Genomic DNA, 16,251 nt, shown 5'->3' on the forward strand with positions numbered 1-16,251 from the left:
GATATCAATATTTCAAATGCCTCTTTAAAACAGTCTTCCCAATGGGTTCTGAGTATCCTTTCTTGTCTTATTGAAACATAAAAAAAAACACCAAAAAAAAAAAACATCCTGGGTTCTTTCTTTTCACTTTTTCGTCAGTCTTTGTGGTTTAGATGGGATAGCGTGAATCGATAGGAAAATACCCAGAGCATCAAAGCAGAAACAGTCTTTAGTCATTAAGGACTTCCGCCTTGTGTATATTATTGTGATGAATAACACGGGTTGAGTTCATTTCTGTAAAAAGTGTTTTCTATTTTTACCATTAGATTTAATTACACATAAGCTCTTGCCAAGCATGAGCAACCCAGAAAAGCTGTGTAGAGTCAAAATAAATAAGACTTCCTCTCTTATCCTTTTGTTTTCTTTCAACGTGAGTTTGTTCTAATGATCCCGTGAAGCCATTAACTTCCTGATTTGATGAAAGAGAGCGTGGTGATTGGAAACATATATCTGGAACAGGAGGGCATGTGACACTCTCTGGACTGTGTGTGGCACTAGCGCTTTTGTTAGCATCTGTTGGAGTCTGTTTACTCTGTTGGGAACACTTTAGATCCAGAGCCTCTGTCACAGCTGTGAAGTTTAGCCTCAGTTTAGCTTTGTTTTTGTCCCCACCTGACTGACCTACATTCTGACGGACCTGCTCCAGACGGACCCACACCAAGTGCCTGAAAGTTTCCTTAACGTTGCACGACACAGTGTTAGCATATGTGCAAAATTTTCCTTAACATCAGGCCCACACAGTATCTGTGCACGCAGAAATATTGTTAATATTTTGGCTGATTTGATTATTCTGCTGTTTAGTACATCTTAGCGTGGTTTTTCAAGAATTTCGGACCAAAATTAGGTAAAAAAAAAAGAAAAGAAAAGAAAACTCTGCAGAATATGGTTGTACCTATTTAACATTTTCATAATTTTAAGAAAACTTTTTCCCTCAGTTTTACAGAAAACGATTTGTGGTGATTGATAATTACAGCTTGCTAGTTTAGTTGTCTGAGGAAACCCAAATATTTCCATTCGCATGCTCTTCAATACAGACTTTAATCTTCTGGCTGGCTGCAACACGCAAGAAAACATGAAGTGAAGCTCCTTTTCAACAGATGTTGTTCTGTTTTCTCCCTCAGCTGCTGTCTGAGCCAGATATACAACATTTTTTGAGCCAGCGATTCATAGCAGCCCACTGGAGATTCCCTGTATAGTTCAGCTCAGAGTTTTTGAGAGTGATCGCTAGCTACAAAATCTGTGAGCCAGTAACAATGGCCAATCATTGTATTATACTGGTAAAGCAAGCAAGTGACGCTATTGTTGGTGGTTTTTTGCTACCTTGTTTTAAGGGTCAATGTCATTAAATACTTTTGGTCTGAATCTGTTCATGACATGTCCTGACTGGGATTAAAACAGTAAATTGCCTAAAATGTTGCGGTTTTGTTTTTCTATTGTTTTCTTACTTGCTGTGAAGATAATGACTGAAAAGTAGTCTGACCAATAGCATGCGTGCATTGTACATAAATGACCAATCATGTGAGAAGGTGGGATCTAATGTCGTCAAAGCAATGCAAATATGTGGGTATAAATAGTTTGGGGATTGTAGAGAGCATGTCAATGAAATAAAAATAAAAAAATAAAAAAACAGACATTTATGAAATATAGAAATTCCAGCCATAAAATCTCTGGGAAAAAGAGGATATTTGTATGGTCAACCTAGTTCCAAAATATAGTTAAATGTAATTCACGTTTACAGTAACTTGAATATACCTATTATATGAATTAACTAATAATTACATTTCTCAATGAATATTACTTTTTTTTTTCTTTTTAATTAATTCCCACATCATTTAATTTGTTCCCTAATTGGAGGTAGTTGTGGCCACACTGTATTAATTCTATTCCCTTGTTTTGGTTAAATCTCAGCCATAATTTACCTTAATTGTTGGAACAAATTCTTAATTCATAGCATCTTTTTCCATTTCATGTGCAGGGCCTTATGAATTCTTGATATTTGTTGAAAAAAAAAAAAAAAAACTGCATTTTTATGAAACTACTATCCCGCTGTGATGTGGAAGATAAAGTGCTCGTTTGCGGTTTTCGATGTGTAACTAGTGACACAACTAAACCAGAATGTTCACATTATAATCAACAAGTTCCCAGATCCAGTACAAATAAAACATTTATTGTGCCCTGTAGAATGCGACATGATTGTAAACAGTCGCACGAGTGGCAGTTTGAGTGATTATAATGAAACGGGAGCGTTCTAATATTGTCGAATTGTTAACTTGGTGTATAATTTATTCAAGATTTGAATAACAGTTTTGTTTTCCATGCTGCTGTTTTTTACCGCACAAGCTTGTAACTTGTAACTCTTCATTTTTTCCACCTCGTTTTGATTGACAGGATATATCTGGCCCTGATAATTGGCGGTTTTCAAACAGCTAGTCAACACACATCGCAATGCAATAACTGTACAAACCATATAGTGTGTTGCATACATTTAGATTTCAAATTTAGCTTTTCACCATGTGCAGGTGTTAAAGCAGAAGAATGTGTGGTGTTTCCTGCCCTCTGATTATTTGCACCACAAGGATTAGGCTATGCTAAATACACACTAACACTTTGGCCTTCATCAGATGTCTCACGTTTCTCATCTTCCCCACTGTAGGCCACTGATGTAAGGTCTCGGAGGTGTAGTAATAATTACATGTCACCACTTTGAAGCCAATAATTTAAACCTTGACCTCACATGTGTTTAGATACATATGTTTGCATGTATGCATCCTGGGCTAAAATCGTACATTTGTGCATGTACATAAATCACAAAGAGAGCAATTGGGTCTGGCCCAAAACTTGAAGTCAGCCACTTTATGGAAGATCAATCTATTGTTGGAATGATTCAGGGTGAGAATACAAAGCTTGATTTATGGCTGCAAACCGTTTAGAACTGTCCATGTTAGCGCTGAACTATATCACTAATGACTAATAGACACTGCAACCTTTTACCGAGTGCAGTTTCATCATATGGCGTGCGACGCGAAGCATCGTAAGCATCCTCTGTAGTGTCGTAACAATTCACCAAGGCTCATCCTTCAGCAGTTTGCTCCTGCAGATCTACAGCATTTAGTGTTTACTTGGAATAGATGTCTTTCTTATTGCTGATTGCTTAGTTTTTCCATTTTATTAAGTGTGCCAAAGCATAATTATCCATAAAAACATTCCAAGAAATATGGCTCATGTTTTGATCACTTCTCAAAAAAATCACTGGTGTTTACACTGAATTTAAAATTATACTGAGTGATCGTAAAAATATATAAAATATAATTTTAATTAAATTAATTTTAATTAACTTTATTTATTGTAATTGCCACTTATTTCTTCTAAAACTAATGTTGTATCTCAACCTTGACTTTATTTCTCACACCTGTGAGTTTCTCATAATTATTACTTTATTTCTTGTAAAATTCAGTATTACGTCTCCACCTTGACTTTATTTCTAGCAATAGAGATTTTATTTCTTGTAATTGCTACTTATTTCTTCTCAAATTAATGTTGTATCTCAACCACAACTTTATTTCTCACACCTGTGCGTTTGATTCTCATAATTGTTACTTTATTTCTTGTAATTGCAACTTTATTTCTTGTAAAATTCAATATTACGTCTCCACCGCCACTTTATTTCGCAATTTGATTTTTTTTTCCCTCAAATTATCAATTGTTTTTTCAAATTCAGCTTTACTTTTCACAGTTGTCTTTATTTTTTTATAACTTCTATTTTAGTTTTTGTAAAATTCAACTACATTTCAGCTTTGGCTATATTGCTTAAAAATGACTTTATTTCTCATAAAATGTAACTTTACATCTCAGCTATGACTTTATTTCTCACAACTGTATCTTTATGTCATACATTTACTACATTATTTCTCATAAAATGAAACTTCTCAGCAATCTCTTTTGGTTGAGACTTGATTTTATTTCCATTAGATTTTGATTATTTTTTTCTTTTTCTTTTTACAAAGCAATTGTTTCTCGTAATTGCTACTTTATTTATCATACAATTCAACTTTATCATCAACTCAACTGTAACTTTTATCTCTCACACAATTGTGACCCTACTGTATAATTCATAATTGTAACCTTTTTAAATACATTTTGTTTACATCACACACTATACACAGGTGCACATAAATTTAAATCAGAGGTTTGGGGCACTTTGGGTTTGTTTACTTAAAGTAGTATGCCTGATTGAATCAGTGTCCCCTTGATTTACCTTCTAGCTGTGAACGAGCAAGGCAGTACCACAAGAACAGGACACAAGTGCTTTGCAGAGGGGTCGGCTGATTGCGTAATGATGAGCTCCTTCTGAATTTACAACATCCAGAAACTGCTCCTAATGGAAATTTAATGGGCACCGGTAATAAAGCTGTCTCATTAGGAAACAGGGAGGTTAAATCAAAACCCAATCAGACAAGAAAGGAAGTCAGAATAAGTTAAAGTTTACAGGAAAAAGTTCTTCGTCATCAGTTTGCCCCAAAAGCACAACCAGTCTGTCATGTCCGGTGTTGGAGAAAAACATTTGCAGTGTGTTTCTACTTTGTGGTTTAACAAAAGAAATATACCTGACTTTAACAGCACCGATAACTGTGCCAGACTTTGTTTCGCTGGATTAAGAAATGTGTTGAGTGCACTAAAAGTTCCCTTGCTTTTTGTGGAGAGCAAGACCTTGAGAGAAGGCCTGTGGCCCTATGAAAATAAATGTAGCACATTGACAGACAGGTCCAATTTTTGGCTGACCCAGTTCTAGGGTAAATTTAAAATGTAAATGAAACAAATGAGGGGTGCAGAAGAAAAGACCATGAGGAGTTAGAAAGAGAAAGCAGATTGTTGCCAAATTCTGGCCACTGCACATTAAATCTGGGATGTGGTGGTAAATAATAGTTAAGAATGTGGACAGAGAGTAACAAAAGTCTTGAGAATCAGACAGGGCATCCCCAAATATGGAGCTGGTCATGATTATAGGATTAAAGAGGGCTTTTGAAAGCCAGATTTTAACCTCTACTTCCACCCATCCACAATAATCACTTTGCACATGTGATCAGAATACCTGCACCCCATCAGAGCTGTGAAACACCCCTGACAGTAACGGCATCTCAAGGCAGCGTCCTACTAGTTGACAACTCATACTCATACTCATACTCAGCTGCACATCTGACTTGATATTTGTCTCCTATGTGCATTTGTACCTCAGTCATTGACAAAAATTAGGTTCCCTAAAATGTAAGTCTCTTATCTTTTCCTTAACAGAAAAAGTCAAAAACATTATGTACACTACCGTTTTAAAAGTTAAAGGGTTAGTTCACCCAGATAGCAAATTTATGTAATTAATAACTTACCCTCATGTTGTTTCAAACCCATAAGACCTCCGTTTATCTTTGGAACACAGTTTAAGATATTTTAGATTTAGTCTGAGAGCTCTCAGTCCCTCCATTGAAGCTGTGTGTACGGTATACTGTCCATGTCCAGAAAGGTAAGAAAAACATCATCAAAGTAGTCCATGTGACATCAGAGGGTCAGTTAGAATATTTTGAAGCATCGAAAATACATTTTGGTCCAAAAATAACAAAAACGACGACTTTATTCAGCATTGTCTTCTCTTCCGTGTCTGTTGTGAGAGAGAGTTCAAAACAAAGCAGTCTGGATATCCGGTTCGCGAACGAATCATTCAGTTCACCAAATCGAACTGAATCATTTTAAATGGTTCACATCTCTAATACGCATTAATCCACAAATGACTTAAGCTGTTAACCTTTTTAATGTGGCTGACACTCCCTCTGAGTTCAAATAAACCAATATCCCGTAGCAATTCATGTACTCAAACAGTACACTGACTGAACTGCTGTGAAGAGAGAACTGAAGATGAACACCGAGCTGAGCCAGATAATGAACAAAACATTGATTCGTTCACGAGTCAAGAACCGTTTCTGTCAGATGATACTGCGCATGTGTGATTCAGCGTGAAGCAGACCGACACACAGGGTGTCTGAACTGAACTGATTCTTTTGGTGATTGATTCTGAACTGATTCTGTGCTAGTGTTATGAGCGCGGGTAAACCGAAGGCTTGAATCAAGGGCAATCATCGCAAATGACGCCATTATACGTCGATCGCAAAAGAACCGGTGAACAGTTTTCTTCAACCGGTTTATTGAATCGAACTGTCCGAAAGAACTACTGGTAATCCGAAAACCGATGCAACCGGTTCTTCACTCGTAAACGAGTCAGTCTATTGTTCGCTATCTGGCTCGGCTCGGTGTTCATCTTAAGTTCTCTCTTCACAGCAGTTCAGTCAGTGTACTGTTTGAGTGCATGCATTACTCCGGGATATTGGTTTGTTTGAACTCAGAGGGAGTGTCAGCCACATTAAAAAAAAGTTAACAGCTAAAGTCATTTGTGGATTAATGCGTATTAGAGATGCGAACCGTTTAAAATGATTCATTTCGATTTGGTGAACTGAATGAATCGTTCGCGAACCGGATATCCAGCTGCTTTGTTTTGAACTCTCTCTCACAACAGACACGGAAGAGAAGACAATGCTGAATAAAGTCATCGTTCTTGCTATTTTTGGAACAAAATGTATTTTCGATGCTTCAAAAAATTCTAACTGACCCTCTGATGTCACATGGACTACTTTGATGATGTTTTTCTTACCTTTCTGGACATGGACAGTATACCGTACACACAGCTTCAATGGAGGGACATGAAAGCTCTCGGACTAAATCTAAAATATCTTAAACTGTGTTCCAAAGATAACTGGAGGTTTTACGGGTTTGAAACAACATCAGGGTAAGTTATTAATTACATAAATTTGCTATCTGGGTGAACTAACCGTTTAAGGGGCTTTAAAATAAGTTATTTGATCAAAAATACTTCAGTGTCACATTATCCCTCAGAAATAAATAAATATCTTATTTCTCTTAAGAAACCTAACATCTATGAGTGTGATTGTATATCCTTCACGGAATCTGGCAATGCCAAAATGCCGTTCAGCTATAGCGACATGGATTGCTAATGTAATTAAGGGAATTTTATCTTATTTTATTCAATTCTAATTGTACTATTTTAGCCAATAATCATGATAATTATATATTTTTATTTGTTTATGCTATTTAATGCCAATCATTTGTGGCATAATGTTGAGTATTATAAACAATAATTTTGACTCATCCCTCATTGTCTTTACAAAAAAGGATAATAAAAAAACACGTTCACTGGGAAGCATGTACAATAAAAGTAAATGAGACCAATTTTAGAGGATTGAAAAGCAGAAATGTGAAACTTACATTTATTCTTCTATTAAAACCAGTGTATTATTTGATCTGTAAAGTTATTTACGGTATTTTATGTGTTATGTTGTTTTGGTAGATGTGATTTTTTATTTTGTAGCTATACTACTGAAATAGTAAGTATTGGCCTCATTAACATTGTAATTGTTTCACTGTAACCCAATTTTTTGGGTTAGAGAAGGAAAAATCCAAATTAATTTCGCAGTAACCAATGTTATGCCATAAGTGCTGTTAATTGAGCTTGTGAAATGCTGTCCCCCAACAAATGGAAAACAAGCAATATATTTTACAGTTACATTTAGTGAAAATAGCACTGCAGAAGTTTCACACTTGACCTTTAAATGTCCTATCCAAACATATCTTTTAGATGTGAATCAGTTCGATTTAGCTCCCATTAGCCCCAGATTAAAGCTCGTTCGCCATCCTTCAGTGCTGGTGTGCTAGAGTGATGCTGTCGGGAGATTTCTGGAATGTTCTGGTCCATGAAGCATATGAAGAGCAACTCATTATATCTCTTGCCTGTCTCTCAGCAGCTCTCTCACTGAACGCCCTGGTGTCTGTCTGCAGGATCAATCTGGTCTTTAAAAACAATCTGTGGTCTGCTTCATTACAAAATGTGCTTTTGTTCTGCTCAATGGAGACATTTCAGCATCCCATGAACAAGCGACTATTTGCAAGGTCTTCCTACAGTTGGATTGTATGTCCACCATGAAACAATATGTTATCAACTTTCATGCCCATGATTTTTCATGTATGGATGTACCCTAAAATTAACACTTATTAAGTGCCAAATGCAAGCAGAAATCATCGTTGGCAAGTTTGTGAAACAACATTCAAGAACACAATATGTTTTAGCCCAATTATCAAATCACGGAAGTCTGCATTGTAATTATATAAATATATAATCTGATGCACTGCTTGTTTGATAGTGAAGTACTGCACTGTGTTCCTTTGCATTTAAAAAATGAAGTATGCTTCAAACATGTTATATTTTTGTAATAATATAAGTACTGTAATTGCTGAAAGTGACGTGACATATACAGTAGCCAAGTATGGTGACCTATATTTGGAATTTGTGCTCTGCATTTAACCCATCCAAAGTGCACACACACAGCAGTGAACACACACACACATCGTGAACACACACCCGGAGCAGTGGGCAGCCATTTATGCTGCAGCGCCCAGGGAGCAGTTGGGGGTTCGATGCCTTGCTCAAGGGGACCCCAGTTGTGGTATTGAAGGTGACGAGATCACGGTATTCACTCCCCCCACCTACAATTCCTGCCGGCCCTAGACTCGAATCTCTAACCATTAGGTTGTGATGTCATATAATAATTATAATTATAATTATAGAAATTAAAATGATTAAAATGTACTACATTTCAATATATTAATTTATATGTATTTATTAATTTGTTACATTTTTAGAATCTATTTAAATAATAATAATAAAGGATTATTATTAATTGCAAATAGATGTGTGTCTTAGTAACAAAGCATAATTAACAGCTTTTGAAATAAAGGTTATATATAAGGTTTAATATACTGTATATTTATTTAAATTAGCAATTTTGAGTATTAGTTTAAACTAGTTCTGGGCAATGATTAAAATTTTGAATCGCGATTAATAGCATGATTTATCTGAGATTAATCGCATGTTATGAAAAAAAAATCAATAATGAATTCAAAAGTAGTGTATTAAACACTTTTTAATTTATAAATACTGCATATACATACTATATGAACAAAAGTGCAATAACATTTTGTTTGAAAACTCTTTAAACACAAGCATTTTCTTTTTTTGTTAGTTTGTTTGTTTTACAGCAGTATTCCTTTTGCATAGTAGCAGTTTAAATATTTATTGTAAATCTCAACTTAAACGTTGATTTAATCAAATTAAATATGACCATAGCTATTTGCCACTGCCAGGGCATTAACATTTTTATAGAGAATATTTTATAGCTTGTTATAGAAAAACAAATTATGCTCAGGGTCCAGAACCTCGATCATAACATCATAACAGGCATCTTTCCAATGTGTATTCAGAGCCAGTGAGCAATGGACTTTTAAAATAATAAAAAATAAAAAAAAAACTGTTAATGCGCGATAAAATAGTTGTCGACGTTGATAAATTAATGCATTAACATGATAATAATGCGTTAACTTGCCCAGCCCTAGTTTATACATTTACTTATTCTTTTTGTAATACAAATGCAATTTACTGTGATACATATTTTTTTCTTTTTAATGTGTAAAATCATTCAATTATTTTGTCTCTCACTCCAGTCCACCCTGTTAAATTAGTGCTACTTGCCCTTTAAAATTTTAAGCAAATGCCCTAAATCACATGACTTGGTGGAAGTGACATGATTTCATTGGAGGGAAAGCAACATATAAACATTTCAACATTTCTTTCCTAGCTGGTAATGAGCTTCTTTAGCATAAAATATCCACCCTGTTACACACTGCAAAAATATAATGTTTTGATCATCAACCAAATTCCCTGTAGACCACAAGTGAAATATTTGGTCAGGATTATTATGTCCAATAGCATGAGCTTGAGAAGTGTGTTTCCTGTTAGACAGGTGTTTTAATGGGTTAGTTCACCCAATAATCAAAATGATGTAATTAATAACTCACCCTCATGTCGTTCCAAACCAGTGAGACCTCCGTTTATCTTCGGAACACAGTTTAAGATATTTTAGATTTAGTCCGAGAGCTCTCAGTCCCTCCATTGAAACTTGTGTGTACGGTCTACTGTCCATGTCCAGAAAGGTAAGAAAAACATCATCAAAGTAGTCCGTGTGACATCAGAGGGTCAGTAAGAATTTTTTGAAGCATCGAAAATACATTTTGGTCCAAAAATAGCAAAAACTACGACTTTATTCAGCATTGTCTTCTCTTCCGTGTCTGTTGTGAGAGAGTTCAAACACAACAGTTTGTGATATCCGGTTCGCGAGTGAATCATTCGATGTAACCGGATCTTTTTGAACCAGTTCACCAAATCAAACTGAATCGTTTTAAACGTTTCGCGTCTCCAATATGCATTAATCCACAAATGACTTAAGCTGTTAACTTTTTTAGTGTGGCTGACACTCCCTCTGAGTTCAAACAAACCAATATCCCGGATTAATTCATTTACTCAAACAGTACACTGACTGAACTGCTTTGAAGAGAAAACTGAAGATAAACACCGAGCCAAGCCAGATAATGAACAAAACATTGACTCGTTCACGAGTCAAGAACCGGTTGCATCGGTTTTCGGATTACCAGTAGTTCTTTCGGACAGTTCAATTCAATAAACCGGTTGAAGAAAACAGTTCACCGGTTCTTTTGCACTCGACGTAATGGCGTCATTGGCGATGATTGCCCTTGATTCAAGCCTTCGGTTTACCTGGGCTCATAAAATTAGCACAGAATCAGTTCAGAATCAATCACCAAAAGAATCAGTTTAGTTCAGACGCTCTGTGTGTCGGTCTGCTTCACGCTGAATCACACATGCACAGTATCATCAGCTCCTCGGTTCTCGAATTGGACGCGTCTGACAGAAACGGTTCTTGACTCGAGATCGAGTCAGTCTTTCGTTCATTATCTGGCTCGGCTCGGTGTTCATCTTCAGTTCTCTCTTCACAGCAGTTCAGTCAGTGTACTGTTTGAGTAAATGAATTACTTTGGGATATTGGTTTGTTTGAACTCAGAGGGAGTGTCAGCCACATTAAAAAAGTTAACCGCTTAAGTCATTTGTGGATTAATGCATATTGGAGACGTGAACCATTTAAAATGATTCAGTTCGATTTGGTGAACTGGTTCAAAAAGATCCGGTTACATCGAATGATTCGTTCGCGATCCGGATATCACAAACTGCTTTGTTTTGAACTCTCTCACAACAGACACGGAAGAGAAGACAATGATGAATAAAGTCGTAGTTTGTGCTATTTTTGGACCAAAATGTATTTTCGATGCTTCAAAAAATTCTAACTGACCCTCTGATGTCACATGGACTACTTTGATGATGTTTTTCTTACCTTTCTGGACATGGACAGTAGACCGTACACACAGTTTCAATGGAGGGACTGAGAGCTCTCAGACTAAATCTAAAGTATCTTAAAATGTGTTCCGAAGATAAACGGAGGTCTCACTGGTTTGGAACGACATGAGGGTGAGTTATTAATTACATCATTTTGATTATTGGGTGAACTAACCCTTTAACCCTTGGATAGGAAAATAATTATTAATATTTGTACCCCTTTTCAGCAGACCTGTTCAATCCAGAATCCACCAAACTGTAGGAATGACCCTGCATGTCATTCCGGTAGTCTTGCATCTGTGTGCGAATAGAAAAAAACCCATGTGGAATGTTGTCACTGACATGTTTTGAGTAATTAGCCTTGATTGATAAAAGATGAAGCGTCAGTCCCGCAGCCAGCAGCCACAAACACCAGACGGCTGCACCTGGGAATCTTGGCCTGTGTGTGGTGCATTCATAACTCCTCATTCTCCCATGTGGAGACGCAGTAGACAGAGTTCAGCCTGGTCCCCGCTCTGCTCTCCTTCGGTCTTTCTCTCTCTTCCTCGCTATGGGAATCTGGCAGCATTTGTCCTGCAGGCTCTGCTCCAGCTAAGAGGAATCGTTTCAGGTACAAGCCGGGGCTGTATGCTGCAGATGGCGCCAGGAAACAGTAACGTTTAGCAGTGTTGCTAAATGGGTTTTAGTGTCACAGTTGGGTCAGGAGATATAAATGAACTTTTTTCATCAAAGCCAGACCAAAACGAAATCCTTTTTTAGCTTTGGATGAACTGAGACAGTATGAGGAGGAGCAGACAGGCCACTCGTAGCGAAACTGGGTAACTGTAACTTTTAGTAATTGTAAACCTTTAGTAATTCTTTTGGGTCAATATTAATTGTCCTAAGTTGCACCACCCTGACGTTGTTATTATAAAGAACATTTTTAATATTTAAGTTCTAAATTTCAATTCTGATTAACTGGTAGGTATACATTAAACCAGTTAAATGCTCAGGTAGTTCCAAGTCAGTTAAATCATCGTTCTATTTTAATGCACTGCTTTAATTGATGCACACAGGCACACACACACACAGAGAGAGAGAGAGAGGTAAGAGAGCATAGATTGAGCTGCATGCACACAAAAACTTGTTGTCAGTGCTGCCAGGTGAATTTTATTAATAAAATAAAAGCCTACATTATTTAAATTTACATTTATTCATTTGGCAGATGCTTTTCTCCAAAGCAACTTACAGTTGAGGAAAACAACATGTGATTCATCATAAAAGTGCAATAAACATGAGAAGTGCCTGTTATACAAGTTTTTAGTCATTAAGAATGCTATTGTTGTCAGATTTGATTGAAAATGCAGAGTGTATGAGCATGTGGAGGCAGTCTGAACTCCATATTAAAGCCTGTGTCCATGTATACACATATAGTCATGTTTTAGGTATGCTATTTATCAAACAACCTCACTGTGTGAGTATAGAGTCCAGTAGGGCTCATCTTTCTTTTAGTGATCTGAAATGAAGACAGTGTGTCAGTCTCAAGTCAAGCAGCATTTTTGATCCTTAAATGCCCTATCTATCTATCTGTCCGTCCGTCCATCCATTCATCCATCCAAAAAAGCAAGCCAGGCATTTTTCATAGAGTGCATGTATGAGTGCAGATTTGCCTGAATACAGTGGAGCCAGAAAATTTTCTTCAGCTGGACTACAGCTCAGAAAGTAAAATTGACCTTCACCTCTTGTTGCTTGTGTCTTTGTCAGAGCTCTCGGTTTTATTTCTTCCTCTAGTTTTTTCTGTCAAATTGAAGCTCCGTGATTTTAGTGGCCTCCTATGGAGTTCCCTGAGCTCTTGTTATGACCCACTTTATGTGTCCTGCAACAAATGGAAGTCATGTTACGCTTGGGTGGATCAGCCTGCTCAGATGTTTTCCCCACTGCACTGCCACACAGGCTGAGATTTCAGGCTTCAAGAACAATATTTAAACTGCTCTATGTGTGCGTGCGAAGCTGTTTGTTATGACTCCTGCCTGTCCATGGAGACTCTCAGCTTGAAAATATGCTACCTTCCCCTCTTCAGAAGTTCTGACTTTTAAAGTTTGGAAATCTTAATTGTGATGTGCATTCAAGTCATTTTGGATCAAATGGATACATGGGTAATGTCACTTGACCCAGATAGATAGCAGTTTTTGTGTAATGAAAAGAAGAGCAAAAATACTATGTATTTTACTATGCCTGTCACCCCATAAAGTTAATAACATAATACTGTTTTTCATTAACAGGTTCTAAAATGTGTAGAAACTAAGCTTTACAGTAAACATTTACCATTATAACTTGTAATCAGAACTAATTTTTTGCTGTTCTACTCAGTCAAGTTTTAAAGAAAACACCAGAGAAATGAACTGTAGAACTGTAGGATGAACTTCAGTCAAATACGCTCATAAAGTTGCTCACTGAATGGTTTTGTTACATGCGGCTGGAATGACATTGTACTGTAAATCTAATCTGCTATAACTAATTTAAGATTTTTTTTTCAGTTATAACTGCAAATCACAATTTTGAGTAATAAGATTTGTTTATGTGAACAGAACTGTTCCTAATGTTTCTATAACACATTCTCTATGAAACTATGAGTTACTATCCACATCTTTCAGTAACCATTTGTGATGATTAATACTTAAATTAAGTGACATTAATTTAGTAGCATACGCATTAAATTGCAAAATGTAGATACGTTTAGTGTAAAACTATATAAACACTCACTGGGGAAATGATGATCAACAGTTAAAGTAGGATTGCTTGGTAATGCTTGCTTCCACCATCATTATTTAGTTCCAGAACACGTATGTTGTGATTTAATGCAACTTGAATGCATTAACCTATAAATGTGGTTTTGAGTTGGTGTGTTTGTGTGAAGTCTCAAAGTGTAACAGTTCAGTTGTTTATTTGATAACGGTTCACCTGTTACAGCTTATATCTTCCAGGGAGCATGTGAGTTATGTGTGTTTAATCTTCTTGTATAATGCTGTCTCAGGCAGTGCTCCCCTGTGTGTGTGTATAATACAATAACTCTTTGCAGCAGAGATGTGATTCAGACAGCTCCAGATGGATCTCATTGACACTTTTCTCTTTGATCAGAGCGAAATCCTGCTCTTCACATATAGATCACTGTATCTGTTTGTACTCTGATTGCTTTAAACTTTGCACACATGTGTGAGAGTTCATTGGTGTGTGAAGCATTTTCTTTAGGGTTCAGGCTCTTTCACGACACTTCCCTCCCCAGAAGACCTCCCCTGAGTTGCTAAGGAGAGCCAATGATGTTTTATGAAGACAGTGGAAACACTGACCACACTGCTGTATCACTGCTGTGTACATACAAAGACACACACACATGCTCACGCACATCAGTGGAACAAGACAATTTTGCTTCATTGTTGCGTATAAGTGAAAATCAATCATCTTTAAAACACACAGTTTTGCTTAAGGAATATTAAATACTTAAAACTTAAAGAACTTACAGTTTCTTAATTTTCTAGTGCAATAAAAGAACTATGCAATGGTGAGGTGGGCCAGAGGTTGAATTCATGCTCCTGGGTTCAAATCCACGCTAACATGCATGAAGTTATCCTTTTGTAATTAAATTAAAATTTCATTGTAATCCAGTAGATGTAATTGATTAACTTGGCTTCAAAGCAGTGATCTATTCATTGTGTTCCTGTGGCTCAAACATTATAACATGGCACTAGCAACAGCAAGGTCATGGGTTCAATTCCCAAGAAATGCTTGAGCTGATAAAATTTGTCTCGAATTTAATATGGATTAAGGTGTTGACCAAATCCATAAATAATAATAATAAAAACTAAAAAAAACTTATAACCTATAACCTACTGCCTATTGCAACTAATGAATAAAACATGGTAAACAGTCCATCAAGGCACTCAGAGCAATAATTCAACTTTTTGTATTATTATTTTATTTTAAAAAATAACATTACATTATTATTTTATTTTTTTAATTATTCAAAGATAATTTAATATTGTTTTATCTGTATTTTTATAGGGGTTTGAACACTGGAATCCTAGCTATAACAAAAGACTTGAATATTTAGGAGTTTTGGTAGTGGGGTTGTCGGACTTGTCAAACTGCTGAGATGTAAATATATTTATATATTTCTTTTTCCTTCCCTCTTTTAGCTCTTGGACAAATCATGCTGTATGTGGATGGAATGAATGGGCTTATTGGACACAATGAAACTGTACAGTGGCTTTACACACTGGTCGGATCAAAGGTAAAATACATTTGACTATGAACATTATCAATGAGTGTGTATTTCACTTTGTGACATTTCTGAAATTTTCCAGCTTTCTAGTGGGTCAAGTGATACATGATATAATGGTACCATGTTGGTTATCAGTTATTTTCAATAAATACAGTATATATATATATATATATATATATATATATATATATATATATATATATATATATATATATATATATATATATATATATATAGCAAGGATTGATACATATATCAGCTAAAATGAAATATTAAATCTCTAATCTCTAATTAAGTCTCTAACTTAACGTTAATGCAAAAACATTTATAATTGAATAACACCATTAAATGTCATTTTTAAGCAAACCTCAAAAGGAATATGACTTTTTCACATAGATTATCATGTTTTGGTGCCTAAATTCACTTGTAGAGTAAAAAAGCTGAAACAGTTTATTAAAAAACTGTTGATTTTATTTGTTGGTGTTTCACTCTTAAATTATTTAAACAAAATAGAAGCCATAACATGAAAATAATTGGCTTATTGGTATTGGCCAGAATTTCAATCATATCGGTGCGTCCTTACTTATAATGCTTGATGTAT

General features: G+C 35.9%; 1 protein-coding gene across 3 annotated transcripts in view; it reads left to right on the plus strand.

The window, feature by feature from the left end:
* The window catches only part of fhod3b (formin homology 2 domain containing 3b), a 192,523-nt gene that overhangs the window by 135,571 nt on the left and 40,701 nt on the right, over positions 1-16,251 (plus strand). For all 3 annotated transcript variants that reach the window (XM_059567514.1, XM_059567515.1, XM_059567516.1), the window contains exon 6: positions 15,565-15,659. In XM_059567514.1, the coding sequence (XP_059423497.1) occupies positions 15,565-15,659 (95 nt within the window). The remainder of the gene's footprint in view (positions 1-15,564; positions 15,660-16,251) is intronic.

This window comes from Carassius carassius, chromosome 15 (genome assembly GCF_963082965.1).
Source record: "Carassius carassius chromosome 15, fCarCar2.1, whole genome shotgun sequence".
NCBI lineage: Eukaryota > Metazoa > Chordata > Actinopteri > Cypriniformes > Cyprinidae > Carassius > Carassius carassius.